The sequence below is a fragment of the Oncorhynchus masou genome, chromosome 15 (genome assembly GCF_036934945.1).
Source record: "Oncorhynchus masou masou isolate Uvic2021 chromosome 15, UVic_Omas_1.1, whole genome shotgun sequence".
Classification (NCBI taxonomy): Eukaryota; Metazoa; Chordata; class Actinopteri; order Salmoniformes; family Salmonidae; genus Oncorhynchus; species Oncorhynchus masou.
In genome coordinates this window covers 7,153,110-7,176,604 of record NC_088226.1, presented here as the reverse complement: position 1 = coordinate 7,176,604, position 23,495 = coordinate 7,153,110, and the positions used below count along the sequence as shown (strand labels likewise).

The 23,495-nt window shown below is 42.6% G+C and overlaps 1 protein-coding gene and 1 pseudogene across 1 annotated transcript in view; both read left to right on the top strand.

Moving 5' to 3' along the window:
• LOC135555229 (cilia- and flagella-associated protein 52-like) overlaps positions 1–10,403 on the top strand; it is a 41,078-nt pseudogene extending 30,675 nt beyond the window's left edge.
• A 5,612-nt stretch (positions 10,404–16,015) lies between these two features.
• LOC135555438 (ubiquitin carboxyl-terminal hydrolase 43-like) overlaps positions 16,016–23,495 on the top strand; it is a 104,500-nt gene continuing 97,020 nt past the window's right edge. The window contains exon 1 of the mRNA XM_064987849.1: positions 16,016–16,964. Within this exon, the coding sequence (XP_064843921.1) occupies positions 16,344–16,964 (621 nt within the window). The 5' untranslated portion in view covers positions 16,016–16,343. The remainder of the gene's footprint in view (positions 16,965–23,495) is intronic.

Genomic DNA, 23,495 nt, shown 5'->3' with positions numbered 1-23,495 from the left:
AAAGCACGCAACAGGCTGACCAAAACAAGGATTGAAAAATTGGTGGCCATCTGGGCAAATTTGAGGCTTTTTAAGCCTGACAACAAGCCATCCTCAATGGAAATTGAAAGACTAAAGTTACATACATGGGATGCTTTAGTGAATTTCAGAATGTCTGGAATAGAAAAGGCAGAAATCAAACAATTCAATAAACATTCGCAGCCAGTCATCCAAAACATAGCCCTATGCAACATGGTTGGAGAGTGACAGTGAAGATGAGCCCTCAGAGTCTGATGTTCTAGAGGTGGACATTGAGGAGGTCCAGGGAGAAGACAGAGAAGCCTGATAGGAAGACAACCAAAGCTTTAGTTTTTAGACTATCATTTTACAGATGTACGTTGAAAACGTTTTTGGGAGATGCTATGGATCATTCAATATTCCCTTTCTTTTGTTGTTCAGTGAAATCATTCCACGTGAAGTCAACTAATTTAATTAAAGTTCAATTCGTAACTAAATAGTTTTTATTTTTATTTCTATTGGAAGGATTTAATCATTTGCAATGATGTCTACTTATGATAAGGTTAAAGGTTTGTTTCTGTCTCCATATGATATGGTAAATATAATCCAATGCAAAAACATCTACATTTAAAATGGTATTAATATTAATTTGCATATATTTACATTAATACCCATATATTCCCATTAATTCCCACGGAAGGTTTCCACCTCTGAATATTCCCCAAAATGGGCAACCCTACACCTACTACAATAATTATCTTATGTGCAGTACTCCTCTCGCATTATTGCTTGGGGTAAGTGCCATCCGGGGTCCTACCCTTACCTGACCCTAACCTTTAAGGCGCCCGCATAATAGGTTTGGTTTGTTCCTAGCAGAACTCGGCTAAGCAAAGCGAACGTCTGTGCCTCGCATACTCCCTTAAAACAAACTAGAAAAAACATGCAATATTACTGTTTGTCCTTATTGAGAAGCGGTAGCAAAAATATCTGTAATTAATTTTGATGCCCACGGATCAGTTTCCAAAACAGATTCCCAGAATCAGGAGGGAATAAGCAGGAAATCCAGAATCCTCCAACCAGGATATCTGTAAAACCAGGGATTATTTGTTTTAAAGTTCCCAGAATTTTGCAACCCTCAGTAAAATACACAAGGTGCAATTTTGAAATTTGGTTGTGCATCAGCAGTTTTAATTGTGATATGTCAGTCACTCAATTAGCCATGTTAGCTAACAATTTTTAGATTGGTAAATTAGTCTTGCCACTTAAGAAAACGTGTAGTAACCATGGCTGAATACCACAGGTTTCCATTGATTTTGTTAGTCACTCGCAGGGACAGATTACCGAATGGGAATAGCATATGATAGCAATTTGTGTAGAATTGCAGGAAATTAGCGTTAAAACTGCAACATTTTCTTTTAGCCTCCTGACAAAATGTGTAGAAAAGCATTATAAAAAACTGCACGTTTTTCTCTCAGCACCATGGCAAAATGTTGTGCCCCTGGGCCCCAAATGCGGTAGTCCGGCCCTGCTCAATAGTGCTGAGCGATTAACCAATTTTTTTCTATCCTTCTTCGGTTATTAGGTCAAATGAAAGTTAGAGGGGAAAGAAGTATGTCTACAGTGAAAAGCCTACAAGGGGAATGTCCTCTGTGTGACCAAGTTTTAATATTGTAGTCGACAAAGATTAGAAGAACCGTTGGCAGGTCCAAATGCAGGCTCCTGCGCAACTTGCTATTTGGAACTTGTATTTATTTTCGCATTTATAATAATTTCCTTTATCATTACAGTATTATTGTATGTGGCTATTATTGTAGGCCTATTTATTCATCTAAACCAGTTCTTGAAATATTTAAAACGTGTTTTGCATAATTCTGTTGAGACATTTTCGTTTTAAATCCAATCTGTGTGTGCTTCGTATTTAGTTTAAAATAGGTTAAGTGGGCCTGTTGTAAAATAAATATTATTAGCCTATTGCTGTCATTTGTTGGGAACGGTAGGCTCAGTGTTTGTTGGCAATTGCTTCACAAGTGTGTTTAATTCTGTAAAAAAATGATATTTATTTTTTCAACGGCCAAATTATATAACTGTATAATGGTGTGTTTACCGCAATATAATAGCCTGCTCATATTTTCTCTATAAAAAATGACTTGACTTCTGATATTTCCCTAATAAAGTTTAGAAACTTTTGTGAAAGTTTGATGCGGCTATTAGGCCAATTAAACTTGTACTGCTGCAGGACTATGAAGGCAGTGCGCACCGACGCTCCAAACGACTGATAGTTGAAGTTTATGTGAGGAGGAAAGTTTTAGGCCTAGCAGAGTTACTCCTATAAACAATATAATGATTATCTTTATAAAAATATTCTGATTGAAAATGTATGAATAAGCCTCCTGTACACCTATATCTTGCAGACGCTGTAACCATCTGACAAATGCATGGCGGTGTCGTAGCATGCCACTGGCAAATCTCCTCTCTCCGTCTCTAAGGCAAGGAATAAGTTTCTCTTATTTTACATGTATTTTTAAAATATTAATACCATACAGTGGACGTCTAAGCCTAAAGGCATATGCGTGCAATGCCCTGATGCATTTAGTGCTCAAATCTCCGACAGATGAACAGCGAGGTGGACAATTGTTTTAGGAAAGTAAAAAACAATAACACAATAGGCCATATGTAACGGATGTGAAACCGCTAGCTTAGTTAGCGGTGCGCGCTAAATATCAATCGCACTCCACACTACCCTTTCCCACATGGACAAAATGAGAATTCTATGTAAGAATTCTGTACAGTGACGACAGCTCAGCGTTCAACACCATAGTGCTGACAAAGCTCATCATTATGCTAAGCACCCTGGGACTAAACACCTCCCTCTACAACTGGATCCTGGACTTCCTGGCAGCCCCCCCCCCCCCCACTCCCTGTTCACCCACGACTGCGTGTCCAGGCACGACTCCAACACCATCATTAAGTTTGCTGACACAACAGGGGTAGGCCTGATTACTGACAAAGATGAGACAGCCTATAGGGAGGAGGTCAGAGACCTGGCAGTGTGGTGCCAGAACAACAACCTCTCTCTCAATGTGAGCAAGACAAAGGAGCTGATCATGGACTATAGGAAAAGGATGGCCGAACAGGCCCCAATTAACATTGACGGGACTGAAGTGGAGCGTGTCTAGAGTTTCCAGAACCTTGGTGTCCACATCACCAACAAACTATCATGGTCCAAACACACTGAGACAGTGTGAAGAGGGCACGACAACACCCTTTCCCCCTCAGGAGACTGAAAATATTTGGCATGGGTCCCCAGATCCTCAGAAATCCTACAGCTGCACCATCTAAGAGCATCCTGAATGGTTTCATCACCGCCTGGTATGGCAACTGCTCGGCATCTGCCTGTAAGGTGCTACAGAGAGTAGTGCGTATGGCCCAGTACATTACTGGGGCCAAGCTTCCTTACATCCAAGACCTATATACTTGGTGTGTCAGAGGAAGGCCCCAAAAATGGTCAAAGACTCCAGTCACCCAAGTCATAGACTGTTCTCTCTGCTACCGCAAGGCAAGCGGTACCGGAGTGCCAAGTCTAGGACCAAAAGGCTCCTTAACAGCTTCAATCCCCAAGCCATAAGACTGCTTAACAGTTACTCAAATGGCTACCCGGACTATTTGCATTGTCCGCTCCCCCACCCCCATTTTTACGCTGCTGCCACTCTCTGTTCATTATCCATGCATAGTCACTTTACCTCTACCTACATGTACATATTACCTCAATTACCTCGACTAACCTGTGCCCCCGCACATTGACTCTGTACTAGTACCCCCTGTATATAGCCTCGCTACTGTTATTTTATTGCTGCTCCTTAATTATTTGTTTTTTTTGGTGTTTTTTTCTTATTTTTTCTTTTTATTTCTTTTATTTATTTATTTTTTACTTCAGTTTATTTTTAGTAAATACTTTTTGAACACTTCTTTTCTTAACTGCATTGTTGGTTAAGGGCTTGTAAGTATGCACTTCACTGTAAGGTCATCACCTGTTGTATTCGGCGCATGTGACAAATCAAATGTGATTTGAAACACACACTAACTCATTTAAACGCACACAGACACACACACATTCACAAAGACATCTCCACCATCTGGAGAAGTTGAACATGTGGTTCAAACAGCTGGCAACAAACCACCACCCCAACGGGAACCTACAGATACCCCCTGTGTCCTCTTCCCTGGTTTGTGCCTGAGCCAACATGTTCAGCCACCACTGTATAACATTGATATTTTAACATTTATCAGTAATACATGGTGGTATGCTAAGTGTGAATGGACTCTAGATTCATACGGAAACATCTGTACAACTTATGGCTATAGTAACTGGAGAGGGCTGTTTGGAAATTCATTCACAGGACTTAAGAATAAAAAGATTACAACTTGCGGAGAAGCAATCAATTACTCCATTTTTGCCTGTGTGGGTATACTTTATAAACACTTCTGTGCTGTGTAATAGAAGCCTGCTGGAATGACAGTCTACAGGCAGTACAGGGTCTGTCACGTCTAATCAAGGTGGGTGGAATCAGGCGCAGAGAGCAGATAGCGATATAAAGTTTTATTCTCCGGTGAACAAAATAAACAACGGTCAACCCAAATACACACAGGGTGAAATTATCCAACACAGGATAAAGACTAACCGGAGAATAAGAAACACAAAACACCGACAGACAAAATGAATGACAAAATAAACAATCCCGCACAAAACAAGGGCGGGACAACCTACATTAAATACAGACACTAATTAACTAAACACACAGGTGAAACCAATTAGACAAAACCAACAGATACACGAAAAAGGGATCGGTAGTGGCTAATAGGACGGTGACGATGACCGCCGAGCACCGCCCGAACGGGCAGGAGAGCCAACTTCGGCGGAATTCGTGACAGGGTCATTGAGGCCAGATGAGAGAGAGTTTATTTGTGGTTTGGTAAAAAACATGAATTGATAAAAAATCCAAGTAGAATAACGTAGTGGTTAAGGGCGCTGTGCCATCAGAGACTCTGGGTTCGTGCTCAGGCTCTGTCGTAACCGGCTGCGACCGGGAGGTCCGTGGGACGACACACAATTGGCCTAGCGTCGTCTGGGTTAGGGAGGGATTGGCCGGTAGGGACATCCTTGTCTCATCGCGCACCAGCGACTCCTGCGGTGGGCCGGGCGCAGTGCACGCTAACCAAGGTTGCCAGGTGCACTGTGTTTCCTCCGACACATTGGTGCGGCTGGCTTCCGGGTTGGATGCACGCTGTGTTAAGAAGCAGTGCGGCTTGGTTGGGTTGTGTATCGGAGGACGCATGACTTTCGACCTTCGTCTCTCCCGAGCCCGTATGGGAGTTGTAGCGATGAGACAAGATAGTAGCTACTAAACAATTGGATACCACGAAATTGGGGAGAAAAAGGGGTAAAATTCAAACAAAAAAAGAATAACAGAGACTTCAGCACTTGTCTGCATTGTCCTTTTAGAAAAAAGTAAAGTCTAAATCTCTTCATTTAATGTTATTTGAATTATGTCTGATTCCATTCGAAACATTGATAAAAAAAATATGCTTACATGAGGTCAAAATGCCAGTATAGTATGTTCACAGTCCCCAAATCAGATGAAATTATTATCATCTGAATGAATCCTGTTAGTCATCTTTAGGTAGTCATGTTTCTGTTGTCCATAAGCATAGTGTGAATATTACACCCCTGAAATGTTGCAAAGTATTTTACCAAAGGACTGATCTCTGTCTCCCTGTGCCTCTGATCCAGCAGGGCGGCAATAGTGTGAAGATTAAAAGCTTATCCAATTAGCCACCCGCTGAGACCTGCTGAGCCAATCAGGCCCATCTAAAGCCTGTGGTCACACTGGAGTGCAGCCAGGAGAGGGTTTCAGGGCTGCCCATGCAGGGGGAACAACAATGTCTTAGAATGGGTGGAGCCCTGTCTCCTCTTTCCTGGCTATTCTTCAATGAACACGCTGTTCCTCAAATAGCTTTTGAACAACGGTATCAGAGGGGGAAAAAGCTTAGATTACTACAGCGTAACTACTGTAACATCACCATTGCATACAGAGACTCAATGCTGGGGTTTTAGACCACTGTTTTTAAGTTTCAAAACTAATTTTGAAGGGTTCTTTATGACGGATTTGTCTGTTCATTTTCAATTATATGGGGATCAGTTTAAGATCCGGCTATGTTTTGTTGATCTGGATATTTCAGTGACGACATGGTGTCATATTGTCTTTTTACACATCCATCTGCAGGAATTGCTGTGTTCTGACTGGCCTCAGGTTTTATCTCCTGGACTGAAATGTCGTTGTTGCAACAAAAAAATGACATGGCTCAACATTGCTTTCTATTTAACAGCCAATACTATCAAAATAAAGACAATGGCCACTCAAATTGACACTCAGAAAATCACAGTGAGAAGGTCCCTGACACATTACGACCAATCATATGTGTCTTTACCTCTTCATCCTGGGTGGGACATTTTTTTTTAAATGTAACCTTTATTTAACTAGGCAAGTCACTTAAGAACAAATTCTTACATACAATGACAGTCTAGGAACAGTGGGTTAACTGCCTTGTCAGGGGAAGAACAACATATTTTTTTCCTTGTCAGTTCAGGGATTCAATCTAGCAACCTTTCAGTTACTGGCGCAACACTCTAACCACTAGGTTACCTGCAGCAACAATCTTCTTCCACTGGGGTCTGTCTTTGGCCACAGTCCCATGTCAGTCATAACAAGCAGGGAGCTCATTCATCAGGATTTGTGCTGACACTGTGTTCATAAAATATGCAGAATGAAAAACAATTCAGTGAACCACCCTTCAAAACACTGCCCTCTGCAGGAAATGGGGGAAAAAAAGAAATCAACACAGTTTGGCGTTTGGCACAAAAGGTCTGCATAAAGAGGTGTGTATTAGGCTATACTCAATACTATGACAGATGAAGTTCATCTTTGGTGTGAGACATTCTAAAGAGAGAGTGGGTCTTGTATCTTCGATGTTAGTCATATTTCTCCTGACGATGCGATTCTAGAGGTCAACTGCAGCTTTTCACTAAATACGCTACTTCATTAAGGTTCCTAAGGTCATACATGACCATGACAGGATAATTACTTTGTTCCCTCATTTGTCATCATGGCAAAGGATCCTGCGATCCAGCTCACATGGTCATGAATGGGTGTCTTCCACACAGATGAGTGATCTGAGCCTGATGTGACCCCAATAAAGACCCTTACACTGAACAGTGGCTGCCCTTGCATGACCACTTTTATTGAGGTGTCAAGGGGCACTGAGTCACAACACATTATGCAAAACTCCAACAGAGAAGAGCATTCCACAGGTGATATAAGAATAGGTATGAACTCAGCCATAAGGATAAGTTATTATATAATGTCACTACCTGCTTCATTCTGGGACTTGGAGGAGCCATAGAAGGAGAAGCAGAGGAGAGTGTGCTTGCTTGGATGGTGGAGCATATTGAAAGCGCTATATAAATTAAATATATTTTTTTCAGAGTTTCTGTCAAACTTGTCACACATTTCACGCTGCTGTATGAGTTATTGGCCAAAATCATGAGAGAAAATTGAGTCCACTGAAAGGTTTGATACATTGTAATCTCTCCCTCAATATGGGTCAAGTGTTTAGTCTGCGCATGCACAGAGTTGCTCCTGGGCCAAGCGTTGCTACCTGGAGGGCTGTGAAAAAAGGTTTGTTGGCAGTCGGTGTCGAAGCTAAAAAGTGAGAGTGCTTTGTAAACGTTGGATATACACAAAATATTTCACTTATTGATCTTGATGCAGTTATTGGTTATACTGGTACGTCCTTGCTAGCTAGCTAGACTTTAGTCATCTCTTCGGAACTGATTACTTCATCAATCGATCAGAAAAAAATCCAGAATAATATCACATAGATAGTGGACCCTACAAAAACTCTATTCATTTTCCCAAAACTTCCGAGAACGCTTGTGAAGCAGGCTCCGCAGACGAGACCGGGGTTTGAGCAGTCAATGAGAGATGGAAAAAAAATCTTCCTATTTGTTAATTGTCTCTAAATCTAAAGGCACAACCTAGATTCGATGTCTTGTGTAGGTGAACATGTTATTACTCCAACCTCGCCAAAGTGACAAACTGACACGTTTTTATTTTCGTCAAAAACAACTTTATATCGAAAGAGTGCCTTCTGATCTGACGGATGCACATACGTAGTTCTGCGCGAGATGACTGTTAGACCCAATGATATGTATAAACCCTGGATTGCTAACGCTATGTATTGCCCATTGAAAGGCTTTGAAGCCACTGTCGGCCACGTTGACATTACCCAGTAGGAGCAGTCCACCATAGGAATTCATGGAATTATATAGTATTTCAATTAAATGTTTAAAGGACAAAGTTACATATATTTAAGTGTTGTCTTGTTGTAGTGGGGACAGTAACATTAGTACAAAAAAAGTACTTTAAGGAAAATGTTGTGATATTTATTTTTATTTAGTAGTTTTATGTTCAGCTAACATAATATCCTTTTAAAGTATGCATTAAGGTGTCCGTAATATAATAAATGTGTCAAAACTAATGTAGTCATTAAAAAATGCATTTCTATAGCTTCCAAAATATGTTTTACAATGGAGGAGTAAGCTCCCCCCTGTAAGTCATCCAGAGTTTATATACATCATTGGTTATTGGAGTTTCTACATATCTTCATAGGTAACCAGTTTTGCTTTTAGTATGTCATACCTTTAAGGATTTAATATATCATTTGGTGTTAGTAAAGGTGGAAGGATTGGCCTTCTCCCCCCAATGTCAAGTACCTGGTGACCCTTGGGGGTCACGATGATGGCAGGTACTAGCCATAGCAATAGTGTGTCAAACCTTGTGAAATACTGACATTTGACTCAGATCCTCTGTTATAATATAATAGTTACAAATAGTTGTATTCATACATTTTAACTGAATAACTGTGTGTCTGTAATTTCCATATAGTGGTATGGAATATAGAAAACAAAGAATCCATTTGTGGAAGCCCGGCCTCAGCCCACAGTGGTGGTCACTGCCTTACTCTGCAATACTTCAACACAAGTGACAACATCTTTCTATAGGCAGAACAGTATGTATATTTAAATAGCTATGTTTGTATAGTTTTGGCTTGGCACACCTTCTAATGAAATGTCACAGCTAAAGGCCTATAAGGATCTGGATCATCTCTTGTAGCGACACTCTCCCCATTTGGGAATGTAATCTTCCCCACAAGATTAGGTCCACTGAATGTCAGACAGGGCAGCTGAAAACAATTGTGAAATGCATTTGGGTAATTACAATATCAGAAGAGTTTGTGGTCATACCAGATTCTTAAAAACATAGTTGCTGGGCTAATAAAGAATACTAGTATAGAACAAGAAGGCCAGCATACTGTTAAGGCTCCCAGTTCACCGATTTATTGACGTTTTGTTCCAAAACGGATCTTTGTCAGGTCATAAATCGGCTAAGATCCGTTTCGGATCGAAACATTGTCAATAAATCTGTGAATTGGGAGCTTTAACAGAGTGCGGGCCTTCTTGTTCTATACAAATTACAATATCAGAACATACAGTGCAGTAATACATACACAGGGCGCTATGCTGACCTCTCATACAAGGAGCACGTGTGCACCTATGTTGGAAAATGTAGGCTGTAGAGTCCTGATACATTTGTGAGAGTGCTATTTCCTCAGCATACTGCAGTTTGCAGTCTGAATAACTTGCTATTGCTTCATGGTACAGATCCCTGAGGAGGTCTGGGATCAGCTATACTATTTCTACTGTGGCACCAGTGGGGATATCCTGAAAGTCAGTCTCAAGACCAAGCTTCTTAATGGGCCGTGGCCCAGTGAAACAGAAGTTCAGCAAAGTGGCTTCAAAAAAGGAACACGGTAAGAGGAGTTTAATATCTGGCTTAGTTAGATAGACTACAGTATAAAACTCAGAACTCAGCATGCATTTCCCCTCGTTGTCGACATGGGGTGAACACAGTCTGTGATGAAGACAGGCAACATACTCTCGGCTCAGGAGATGGCATGTTCACTCTGTTCAGGATCCTCATCCAACTTCAAACACATCAAGTGAGTCTAGTGTCTGGAATGGAGGTCTTTATTAACTTTTATAGTTATTCTCTCACTTCAGTAATCCTGTGTGCATCTTCCAAAAGCATCTAATGCACCACTGTACTACTCAATGAACACTACCTGTACATGTATTCTTTGGTTTCTACTCTTTGGCAGGAAGGTTCAGCTGGAAAGGGGTGACATCCATAGCGCCCCGTGGTGATGGTCACCAGTTCTTTGTGGGCACAGAGACAACACAGATCTGCCATTTCAGCTACACTGACTTCAAAGAGGAGTTCATCACCTGATCACCTCCAGCCATAACAGCGCCGTGAACGATGTGAGTGAAACAACAGGCTAAAAGGTCACATAATATACGCCATCACACTCCATTTGTGTGCAGGGTCAGTCCCCTACTGAATACAAATAGGAAACTGTTTCTGCTTGACTGGCTGTTCATTTTGAAGCTCATTTGCCTTTTGAAATGACACCAGTAGAGGGGGCTATACTATAATTTACTGTAAGTCATGTCCTGTGTCCTCCAAAGTAGATATTGTTAAGCATGATATTTATATTAGTCATTTTCAATAGCTAGATCGATTCATTATGGGCTGATAAGTGCTTTAATTTAACGTATATATCTTGATGTATATCTCACAGTGGCTCATCTGAGCTCTTTGCCACGTTCTGAGAATGACATCTGGACGTGGCATACCTCTGAAGAAGTGCTACATATCACTGTGCCCAACATGACCTGGCTGCAACACTGTGGAATTCATGATTGACGGCAGGAGCATCATCAGTGGTGGATTTCCCTTTCCATTTCTTAGCAGCAGAAACTCAGGGGCTTTCTATTGTAAGCCATGTCTGCTGTCTGGAAATGCAAATGCATTCTTCTGGTGGTGATTTAGTTGGGCAACAACAGTTGTGCCATTTTTAACTCGGATGAAAGAAAACCAATACTTTCTGTCACGCATTCATGTTTGTATTTCTCCCAGTCATTGACTTTTTGTGTTGTTTTCTTTCAGCCTGGAATGATGATAAGATCTGTGGCTTCACTCCTGAGACTAGCAGGCTGATGACTGTGCACAACACCCACAGCATGGTTGTGAGTGACAGCCATTGCCATCACCAGAGGCTGCAAGACGATTGCCAGCGGGGAGGGGAGGGACAGGTAAAGATCAAGAAGATAAAGCACCATGGAGATAAAGATAAACAACAATGATGGAGATAAAGCACCATGGAGATAAAGATAAACAACAATGATGGAGATAAAGAACCATGGAGATAAAGATAAACAACAATGATGGCGATGAAGAACCATGAGCATTGCAAAGTACAAATTGGGTCGCCGTTGATAATGGCCATTTTCCGAGGGAGTATAAGCACCCACCAAATTATATAATTATAGATACCTATAGTTAGTGGGCATGAAACCTCTGCACTGTGTTAGGGCCTACCAGATAAACAAAGTTTTCAAAAACCACAAGCCTTGGCTCATGTTTATGCATAACAGAATCTGGTTACAATGCTATTGATATGAAGAAAGGACTAATAGTTTAACAAATAGTATTTGATTTTAACAGTGAAACAAATACAAGCAACAGATACTGTATACTCTGGTTAGAAGTGTCTGCTACCACCCTGAGGAGTACCAGATCATCACTAGTAGCACAGACAGAAAGGAACATCCACAGCAGGATATAGAAGAGCATTTACTGAGGTCAGACTCATTTGTACAACAGACTAAAGTATTGAGGGAGAATTAAACTCTGATTGGGTTAATGACTACCATATTATTTATTTAATTATTACCATGGAAACACAATGGATGATTGATCGCACAGTGAGTCGCGTGTGAGCGCCATCTCCTTGCCACTGGTCATATTTTAGCGCCAGATGTCATAGTAGAGTAATGCAGTGACAATGACAGTGCATTGTATTCTCTACTAAGGGATTGTTTGTTCCTAAAGCAGATGGCATCGCTATGACTCAGGCAACCAGATGGTCTCTGTCACCCATTTCATCGAGGATGATGTTTACTTCTTCACAGAGAAAACCTAATTGGAAAATGATCTCTCCTTGTTTAACTTAAAACATATATATTTCACTGGTGGACCAGAGCAATCCATTGAGTAGCACACTAACATCACATAAAATATTGTTATTTTGAGGTATTCCACAGAGATTATTTCTCTTGAGGCTTGGTTTTCGTAGTATTATAATTCAGTATTTCATGAGTACAATCCATATGTCTTCATGATGGACGTTTGGACCTGATTCTTTAGATTCAGGACTCTGGATCAAACTGCAGCACTTTCAAAGAAACACCTTTTCTATTTATCTTTAACTGAGGGGGAGTGTTTTGTGTATAAATAGAATATACTTTTTGCTAGCATAATTTCTTTACATCAATAGACTAGGTACAGTGGGGAGAACAAGTATTTGATACACTGCCAATTTTGCAGGTTTTCCAACTTACAAAGCATGTAGAGAAAATCCAGAAAATCACATTTTATGATTTTTAATTAATTAATTTGCATTTTATTGCATGACATAAGTATTTGATACATCAGAAAAGCAGAACTTAATATTTGGTACAGAAACCTTTGTTTGCAATTACAGAGATCATACGTTTCCTGTAGTTCTTGACCAGGTTTGCACACACTGCAGCAGGGATTTTGGCCCACTTCTCCATACAGACCTTCTCCAGATCCTTCAGGTTTCAGGGCTGTCGCTGGGCAATACGGACTTTCAGCTCCCTCCAAAGATTTTCTATTAGGTTCAGGTCTGGAGACTGGCTAGGCCACTCCAGGACCTCGAGATGCTTCTTACGGAGCCACTCCTTAGTTGCCCTGGCTGTGTGTTTCGGGTCGTTGTCTTGCTGGAAGACCCAGCCACGACCCATCTTCAATGCTCTTACTGAGGGAAGGAGGTTGTTGGCCAAGATCTCACGATACATGGCCCCATCCATCCTCCCCTCAATACGGTGCAGTCGTCCTGTCCCCTTTGCAGAAAAGCATCCCCAAAGAATGATGTTTCCACCTCCATGCTTCACGGTTGGGATGGTATTCTTGGGGTTGTACTCATCCTTCTTCTTCCTCCAAACACGGCGAGTGGAGTTTAGACCAAAAAGCTCTATTTCTGTCTCATCAGACCACATGACCTTCTCCCATTCATCCTCTGGATCATCCAGATGGTCATGGTCAAACTTCAGACGGGCCTGGACATGCGCTGGCTTGAGCAGGGGGACCTTGCGTGCGCTGCAGGATTTTAATCCATGACGGCGTAGTGTGTTATTAATGGTTTTCTTTGAGACTGTGATCCCAGCTCTCTTCAGGTCATTGACCAGGTCCTGCCGTGTAGTTCTGGGCTGATCCCTCACCTTCCTCATGATCATTGATGGCCCACGAGGTGAGATCTTGCATGGAGCCCCAGACCGAGGGTGATTGACCATCATCTTGAACTTCTTCCATTTTCTAATAATTGCGCCAACAGTTGTTGCCTTCTCACCAAGCTGCTTGCCTATTGTCCTGTAGCCCATCCCAGCCTTGTGCAGGTCTACAATTTTATCCCTGATGTCCTTACACAGCTCTCTGGTCTTGGCCATTGTGGAGAGGTTGAAGTATGTTTGATTGAGGTTGTGGACAGGTGTCTTTTACACAGGTAATGAGTTCAAACAGGTGCAGTTAATACAGGTAATGAGTGGAGAACAGGAGGACTACTTAAAGAAAAACTAACAGGTCTGTGAGAGACGGAATTCTTACTGGTTGGTAGGTGATCAAATACTTATGTCATGCAATAAAATGCAAATTAATTACTTAAAAATCATACAATGTGATTTTCTGGATTTTGGTTTTAGATTCCGTCTCTCACAGTTGAATTGTACCTATGGTAAAAATTACAGACCTCTACATGCTTTGTAAGTAGGAAAACCTGCAAAATCGGCAGTGTATCAAATACTTGTTCTCCCCACTGTATGTCTAAACTCTACACTAGTGGAGCACATGTTTTTTCATGAAAAGTGGTGAGCACAATCACATAGGATGTAAAATCTACACTTTTCCTGAGCTCCTTCTTTGTAGGTTAATTCATTTTTCAACATGGGAAAAATAGAAAGGCACCTGCGTTTTAAAAGGGAAATGTGGTATTTGTGGTCTAAAATTAACTTCAAATAACAGTTGCAACTGGAGGCCGAGAGGCTAAGGAGACAGCTGCCAACCCCAGAGATGATTATGGCTCATTCCCACACAACCATGTTTTAACCACTGCATTTTACTATTTGATAGACGGTAGCAGTTTCTATTTGCATACTGTGAAGGACTCATTAGGAGAAAGTCAAGGCTTTAGTTATAAATCTCCCAAAAGTATTTACCAGCCAATAAATGCTGGCATGCACAATACATCTGCTTATAAACATTTTTAAACAGGAGGAGAGATTTTGACACAGACTTGCATTAATTAAAAAGTTTGAATAATGAATACTGGTCATTGTGAAAGACTCTGTATATTATAATCCTGGTTGAAAAATAATAAGCATGCGCTTTTGGAAACTGTTGGGTGGATTTTATACATTGTGATTGTATGCATTTTGCAGTTTAATGAGAGTTCTTCACACAACTATTCTACGATCCTCGTTTACTGCACATCAAGGCCTGTAATATTTAACATACTGTGTATTTTCTGAGATGGATTGGCTATTGGGAGGTGTATGACGGTTTGCCTTACGAGAACTAGAAGGGTCCCTCTCAGGATCCATTCATGGAATGCACATCACCCTCGATGGAGACCAGTTTGTGACAGATACAGATGCGTTACCTTAAATCTTGTTTGTAAATTCCACTTCATAGTTTCAGACTTGATTTACGCTAATGTAGAATGTATCAAACCCCTAGAAAAATATCCATTATTTATAATCCACATAATAGTTAATATTTCCTGTTGCTGCAGGATTATTTTCCTGCTGTGAGAAACTGGCTCAAATTAAGAAACAGCCTATATATGGTTTATACAGTTCAATGTAATCTCAGGCCACAACATTTCATTGTCCCTCAGAGACATCATTCATCAAGCCTTTGTAAGATGAGATAGTCTATACTGTACCCATTGTACTGCACTGACAGCAGACTAAACGAAACACTGATATCCCATAATAATGTATGCTTTGTGTCTCCACATAGGTGGCGAATGGTGATGACAAGCTGGTGAACAAGCTGCATTGGACCTTTAAAGATCCCACTCCTATTGGTGCTCCCATTTCATTGCCTGAGTATAGATTAACAAGACATTTTTTCACAAGGTCTCCATTTCTGCCAGGGCATTCTCCAAGGTATTGAATGATATTGTTGTGAATGTAAAAGGAATGCACTTATGCTTTTGCAAAGACTGTTTTATTCCCCAACCAACAAACTCCATAAAGTTCATGTTTGAGATGAACCTGACTGAAATATGTCTGCTTATTTTCCATCATATCTGTTGTGTATGGTTGGTTACTGCTCTCTTCAGGTGAGCACCTCACCACTGCCCTTCATGCCAGTGGGTTGAAACAGCAGGGGTTCCCAAACATTGGGAAATTTATGATTGGCTAATATGTGTGTGTGTTCTAAATGCAAAAACGTGTCCATGACTAATCCATATATTTTATATTAACAGAGAAAACCTGCCAAACAGAAAATATGACTGTTTCAACATTCAACCATGAAAAACTGCTTGTTTTCATGAGGATAAAAGTTAAACCTGGAAACATCAACTTGATTTTTTTCATGAAAATAAAAGTTAAAACTGGAAACATTAATTTGTGAGTCAGCGTTTATATAGCCTACTATGCCAGTGTAAACTACTTTGATGACACAGGGGATCAAAGTGGGAGGGAATAGTCACACACTACGCATATGAATACACGCCTCTTTCGAGACGAAGTTCGAAGCGATGGGTAAGTGCGTGTGTACATGCCCGTAAAGGCTGCAAGTAAGAGGCAAGAAAAGGCGAGGGTAATGTTGAACATCGATGGAGCTCATGTAATTTGGTCAACAAGTATTAAGGGATTAAGTGATGAAATGTTTGACGTTTACCGGCTGCACGGAGTCGATATGTGTTGATGTGCCATGGCTCCGCGATGGTTTCACCTCTGTGCGCTGGTGTTCTGTCCTCCTCACGGTATCCGGATGGGAAATCTCTGCAGAAAAGTGGCACACTGGCCTCGAAATTAATTCCAGAATTCTCCAACATCGGCAAAGTATTATAAAGATATGGATAAACACTGCAGAGTGAAGGATGAAGCCACGTCAAAGGCAGCAAAGCGCAAGGAAAACAAACAGAAACATGGACGGCTTTTTCGAAAGAAATCATTGAAGTCGGTGGGGAGTTTTGTAAATAAAATTATCAAAACTTTGGGCACTTTTACCCACTTTGGAGACGTTGCAGTTCAGGGCGCAGAGGATGACGATGGAGGGTTTCGTGACGGGACACCTTGCACACTCAGTGCCAACTCAGAAAATATCAAAGAGGATGTCCAGGTCGCCGGGGATGATTCTGTTAAAAATAATTCGATAGCTTCTTCCCGTTGCTCGGTGAAAGAGGGGGTTTTATGGTGCTATGGTGGCAAAATTCCAGGTGTTCTAGGCTTGAAAAATCACGGGAACACCTGTTTCATGAACGCCGTGGTCCAGTGTTTGAGCAACACTGACCTGCTCGCAGAGTATCTCGGGTTGGAGCGGTACAAATTGGATTTGAGTCGAAGGAGAATTAATGGGATTGTTAAAAGTGAAGACTCGCAGCACGCCAGAGGTGAAGTCACTGAGCAGTTGGCATCACTTGTTAGGGCACTCTGGACTCTGGAATACATCCCTCAACTGTCCGTGGAATTCAAGGTAGGTTATAGTTGGCTATAATTAAATCTAGTAGCTCTTATACCTGTGTACTAACAATATACTTACTATGTAATAAACTCAGGACAAGCTATTTTAAGTACCAGAGAGCCAGGGGTGAAGATAACTGCTTTATTTCCATTTGCTCCTGCCCCTGTATACCTTGACTGCACCTTGATTGAAACCGCAACATAAAACAACTATGCTGCTGTCATTCCTAACATGATAAAAAACAATTTGTGTGACATTTGCCTAAAATATTGAGGGGATTTACAGAAAATGTTATCATATTGGTCAATAAGCATTTCACTGTTGGTCTACTCCTGTTGTTTACGACACATGTGACAAATAACATTTGATCTGATTTTATATTCCAAAAAATGCTGCCTGAAGCACTATCCATGACGTTGGAGCTCATAAGATTTATTAGCCTATAGGTAACCTGTTTATTTTTTTCGCCAGGTTTGATTACTTTATAAGTCATTGCATCAGCTACTACGCTGAACTCCAGTTCAATAGCTACTACGCTGAACACCAGTTCAATAACTACTACACTGAACTCCAGTTCAATAGCTACTATGCTGAACTCCAGTTCAATAGCTACTACGCTGAACTCCAGTTCAATAACTACTACACTGAACTCCAGTTCAATAGCTACTGCACTGAACTCCAGTTCAATAGCTACTACCCTGAACTCCAGTTCAATAGCTACTATACTGAACTCCAGTTCAATAACTACTACGCTGAACTCCAGTTCAATAGCTACTAAGCTGAACTCCAGTTCAATAGCTACTAAGCTGAACTCCAGTTCAATAGCTACTACCCTGAACTCCAGTTCAATAGCTACTAAGCTGAACTCCAGTTCAATAGCTACTAAGCTGAACTCCAGTTCAATAACTACTACGCTGAACTCCAGTTCAATAGCTACTAAGCTGAACTCCAGTTCAATAGCTACTAAGCTGAACTCCAGTTCAATAGCTACTACCCTGAACTCGAGTTCATCTCTCCAGTGCTTTTATAATCTGTGGGTTTACTGATTTTGGATCTGAGAGTGGATCTGGGTGTGGATCTGAGAGTGGATCTGAGAGTGGATCTGAGAGTGAATCTTCTTGTGGATCAGGAGGCGGTGACAGTATCAGTTTCCCCTCAGGCTTTCACACCCTGCCCACGCTAAAGAGGAGGAAAAAACAATTATCACACTCCCGCTCCTGCAGTGCTAAGCTCCCATATAGTTCAAGGCCAGATAAAGATGATAAGGAGTAGGACAATACATTCACAATGGATTTATTCTTGGAAATGCTAATTTCTCTGTGAGGAGAAGAGGTGTAAGCGTAACTAGAGGCACACCTTCACCCTGCATTGTGCAAAGCCAGGGGCTCAATCACCTCCAGAAGCTAACCAGCTGACTAGCTACAAGCCATTTAGTCATTGTTAGCCACCGCTAACGGCCTTTACCTTCTGCGCAGCCAGCCAGTTTTCTTAACCTGGATAATACTCGCCAGTCTAGCTTCCCTGCTCCACCCACCGCTGCCCCTGGACACTGATCACTTGGCTACATAGCTGATGCACGCTGGACTGTCCATTAATCACGGTACTCCATTCTGCTTGTTTATGTTTTATCTGTCGGCCCCAGCCGCACTCAGGCTCTGTGTGTAGTTAATCCGACCCTCCCTGCCTAGTCAACGCCATTTTACCTGCTGTTGTTGTGCTAGCTGATTAGCTGTTGTTGTCTCACCTACTGTTTTAGCTACTGTTTTAGCTAGCTCTCCCAATTCAACACCTGTGATTACTGTATGCCTCGCTGTATGTCTCTCTCAAATGTCAATATGCCGTGTATACTGTTGTTCAGGTTACTTATTGTTTTAGTTTACAATGGAGCCCCTAGTTCCACTCTTCATACCCCTGATACCTCCTTTGTCCCACCTCCCACACATGCGGTGACCTCAACATTACAACCAGCATGTCCAGAGATACAACCTCTCTCATCATCACCCAGTGCCTGGGCTTACCTCCGCTGTACCCGCACCCCACCATACCCCTGTCTGCGCATTATGCCCTGAATATATTCTACCATGCCCAGAAATCTGCTCCTTTTATTCTCTGTCCACAACGCTCTAGGCGACCAGTTTTGATAGCCTTTAGCCGCACCCTCATACTACTACTCCTCTGTTCTGCGGGTGATGTGGAGGTAAACCCAGGCCCTGCATGTCCCCAGGCACCCTCATTTGTTGACTTCTGTGATCGAAAAAGCCTTGGCTTCATGCATGTCAACATCAGAAGCCTCCCCCCAAGTTTGTTTTACTCACTGCTTTAGCACACTCTGCTAACCCTGATGTCCTTGCCGTGTCTGAATCCTGGCTCAGGAAGGCCACCAAAAATTTGGAGATTTCCATACCCAACTATAACATTTTCCGTCAAGATAGAACTGCCAAAGGGGGAGGAGTTGCAGTCTACTGCAGAGATAGCCTGCAAAGTAATGTCATACTTTCCAGGTCCATACCCAAACAGTTCAAACTACTTTAGAAAATTACTCTCTCCAGAAATAAGTCTCTCACTGTTGCCGCCTGCTACCGACCCCCCTCAGCTCCCAGCTGTGCCCTGGACACCATTTGCGAATTGATCGCCCCCCATCTAGCTTCAGAGTTTGTTCTGTTAGGTGACCTAAACTGGGATATGCTTAACACCCCGGCAGTCCTACAATCTAAGCTGGATGCCCTCAATCTCACACAAATCATCAAGGAACCCACCAGGTACAACCCTAAATCTGTAAACAAGGGCACCCTCATAGACGTCATCCTGACCAACTGGCCCTCCAAATACACCTCCGCTGTCTTCAACCAGGATCTCAGCGATCACTGCCTCATTGCCTGTATCCGCTACGGAGCCGCAGTCAAACGACCACCCCTCATCACTGTCAAACGCTCCCTAAAACACTTCTGTGAGTAGGCCTTTCTAATCGACCTGGCCCGGGTATCCTGGAAGGACATTGACCTCATCCCGTCAGTTGAGGATGCCTGGTCATTCTTTAAAAGTAACTTTCTCACCATTTTAGATAAGCATGCTCCGTTCAAAAAATGCAGAACTAAGAACAGATATATCCCTTGGTTCACTCCAGACCTGACTGCCCTCGACCAGCACAAAAACATCCTGTGACGGACTGCAATAGCATCGAATAGTCCCCGCAACATGCAACTGTTCAGGGAAGTCAGGAACCAATACACGCAGTCAGTCAGGAAAGCTAAGGCCAGCATCTTCAGGCAGAAATTTGCATCCTGTAGCTCCAACTCCAAAAAGTTCTGGGACACTGTGAAGTCCATGGAGAACAAGAGCACCTCCTCCCAGCTGCCCACTGCACTGAGGCTAGGTAACACGGTCACCACCGATAAATCCATGAATAATCGAAAACTTCATCAAGCATTTCTCAACGGCTGGCCATGCCCCCCCCCCCCACAGCTACTTGCCCAAGCCTCTCCAGGTTCTCCTTTACCCAAATCCAGATAGCAGATGTTCTGAATGAGCTGCAAAACCTGGACCCGTACAAATCAGCTGGGCTTGACAATCTGGACCCTCTATTTCTGAAACTATCCGCCGCCATTGTCGCAACTCCTATTACCAGCCTGTTCAACCTCTCTTTCATATCGTCTGAGATCCCCAAGGATTGGAAAGCTGCCGCAGTCATCCCCCTCTTCAAAGGGGGACACCCTGGACCCAAACTGCTACAGACCTATATCCATCCTGCCCTGCCTATCTAAGGTCTTTGAAAGCCAAGTCAACAAACAGGTCACTGACCATCTCGAATCCCACCGTACCTTCTCCGCTGTGCAATCTGGTTTCCGAGCCGGTCACGGGTGCACCTCAGCCATGCTCAAGGTACTAAACGATATCATAACCGCCATCGATAAAAGACAGTACTGTGCAGCCATCTTCATCGACCTTGCCAAGGCTTTCGACTCTGTCAATCACCATATTCTTATCGGCAGACTCAGTAGCCTCGGTTTTTCTGATGACTGCCTTGCATGGTTCACCAACGACTTTGCAGACAGAGTTCAGTGTGTCAAATCGGAGGGCATGCTGTCCGGTCCTCTGGCAGTCTCTATGGGGGTGCCACAGGGTTCAATTCTCGGGCCGACTCTTTTCTCTGTATATATCAATGATGTTGCTCTTGCTGCGGGGATTCCCTGATCCACCTCTATGCAGACGACACCATTCTATATACTTCCGGCCCGTCCTTGGACACTGTGCTATCTAACCTCCAAACAAGCTTCAATGCCATACAACACTCCTTCCGTGGCCTCCAACTGCTCTTAAACGCTAGTAAAACCAAATGCATGCTTTTCAACCGTTCACTGCCTGCACCCGCACGCCTGACTAGCATCACCACCTTCGATGGTTCCGACCTTGAATATGTGGACATCTATAAGTACCTAGGTGTCTGGCTAGACTGTTAACTCTCCTTCCAGACTCATATCAAACATCTCCAATCGAAAATCAAATCTAGAGTCGGCTTTCTATTCCGCAACAAAGCCTCCTTCACTCACGCCGCCAAACTTACCCTAGTAAAACTGACTATCCTACCGATCCTCGACTTCGGCGATGTCATCTACAAAATAGCTTCCAACACTCTACTCAGCAAACTGGATGCAGTTTATCACAGTGCCATCCGTTTTGTCACTAAAGCACCTTATACCACCCACCACTGCGACCTGTATGCTCTAGTCGGCTGGCCCTCGCTACATATTCGTCGCCAGACCCACTGGCTCCAGGCCATCTACAAGTCCATGCTAGGTAAAGCTCCGCCTTATCTCAGTTCATTGGTCGCGATGGCAACACCCACCCGTAGCACGCGCTCCAGCAGGTGTATCTCACTGATCATCCCTAAAGCCAACACCTCATTTGGCCGCCTTTCGTTCCAGTTCTCTGCTGCCTGTGACTGGAACGAATTGCAAAAATCGCTGACGTTGGAGACTTTTATCTCCCTCACCAACTTCAAACATTTGCTATCTGAGCAGCTAACCGATCGCTGCAGCTGTACATAGCATATCGGTAAATAGCCCACCCAATTTTACCTACCTCATCCCCATACTGTTTTTATTTATTTACTTTTCTGCTCTTTTGCACACCAATATCTCTACCTGTACATGACCATCTGATCATTTATCTCTCCAGTGTTAATCTGCAAAATTGTAATTATTCACCTACCTCCTCATGCCTTTTGCACACAATGTATATAGACTCCCTTTTTTTGTTTTTTTTCTACTGTGTTATTGACTTGTTAATTGTTTACTCAATGTGTAACTCTGTGTTGTCTGTTTACACTGCTATGCTTTATCTTGGCCAGGTCGCAGTTGCAAATGAGAACTTGTTCTCAACTAGCCTACCTGGTTAAATAAAGGTTAAATAAAAAAAATTAAAAATAAAAACTTTGCCTCTAGCTCAGTGTAATGTACTGGAAGTATAGTAGTTCAAATAAAATCAAATGTATTTATAAAGCCCTTCTTACATCAGCTGATATCTCAAAGCGCTGTACAGAAACCCAGCCTGTAAAACCCCAAACAGCAAGCAGTGCAGGTGTAGAAGGACGGTGGCTAGGAAAAACTCCCTAGAAAGGCCAGAACCTAGGAAGAAACTTAGAGAGGAACCAGGCTATGAGGGGTGGCCAGTCCTCTTCTGGCTGTGCCGGGTGGAGATTATAACAGAACATGGCCAAGATGTTAAAATGTTCATTGATGACCAGCAGGGTCAAAGAATAATAATCACAGTGGTTGTCGAGGGTGCAACAACTCAGCACCTCAGGAATAAATGTCAGTTGGCTTTTCATAGCCGATCATTCACAGTATCTCTACCGCTCCTGCTGTCTCTAGAGAGCAGGTCTGGGACAGGTAGCACGTCCGGTGAACAGGTCAGGGTTCCATAGCCGCAGGCAGAACAGTTGAAACTGGAGCAGCAACACAGCCAGGTGGACTGAGGATAGCAAGGAGTCATCAGGCCAGGTAGTCCTGAGGCATGGTCCTAGGGCTCAGGTCCTCCGAGAGAGAGAGAGAAAGAAAGAGAGAGAGAGAGAATTAGAGAAAGCACTACTTAAATTCACACAGGTCTCCAGATAAGACAGGAGAAATATAAACTACTGCAGCATAAATACTGGAGGCTGAGACAGCTGGGGTCAGGAGTTAGAGAAGTTTTGTCTGGGTGGTGGTTAATGAGGGGCATATTGAGAGTACCCAACCACAATACCAGACTAAAATACCATCCAGAGATTGAATTACCTTTATTGTGCAGTCAGTGCTGTACCTCCTGCCAGAGAGGTCTCAGAGGAGAATCAATCCTAACTAGTTTATTTGGTTGCTGTCTGACCCAATGTTCTGTGTGACCGTTCCTCTCCTCCAAAAAGTAATTATTTCTCACCATCTCACTCTTCTCTGGACACCCTGCCAATTCCTCTCCATCTATAGCCACTTCCTTCTTATCTTGTGGGACTCTCCTATCAGATTTTGAGAAGACACAAATCTGAGCTGGCTTCATGTAGTCAAGATAGTT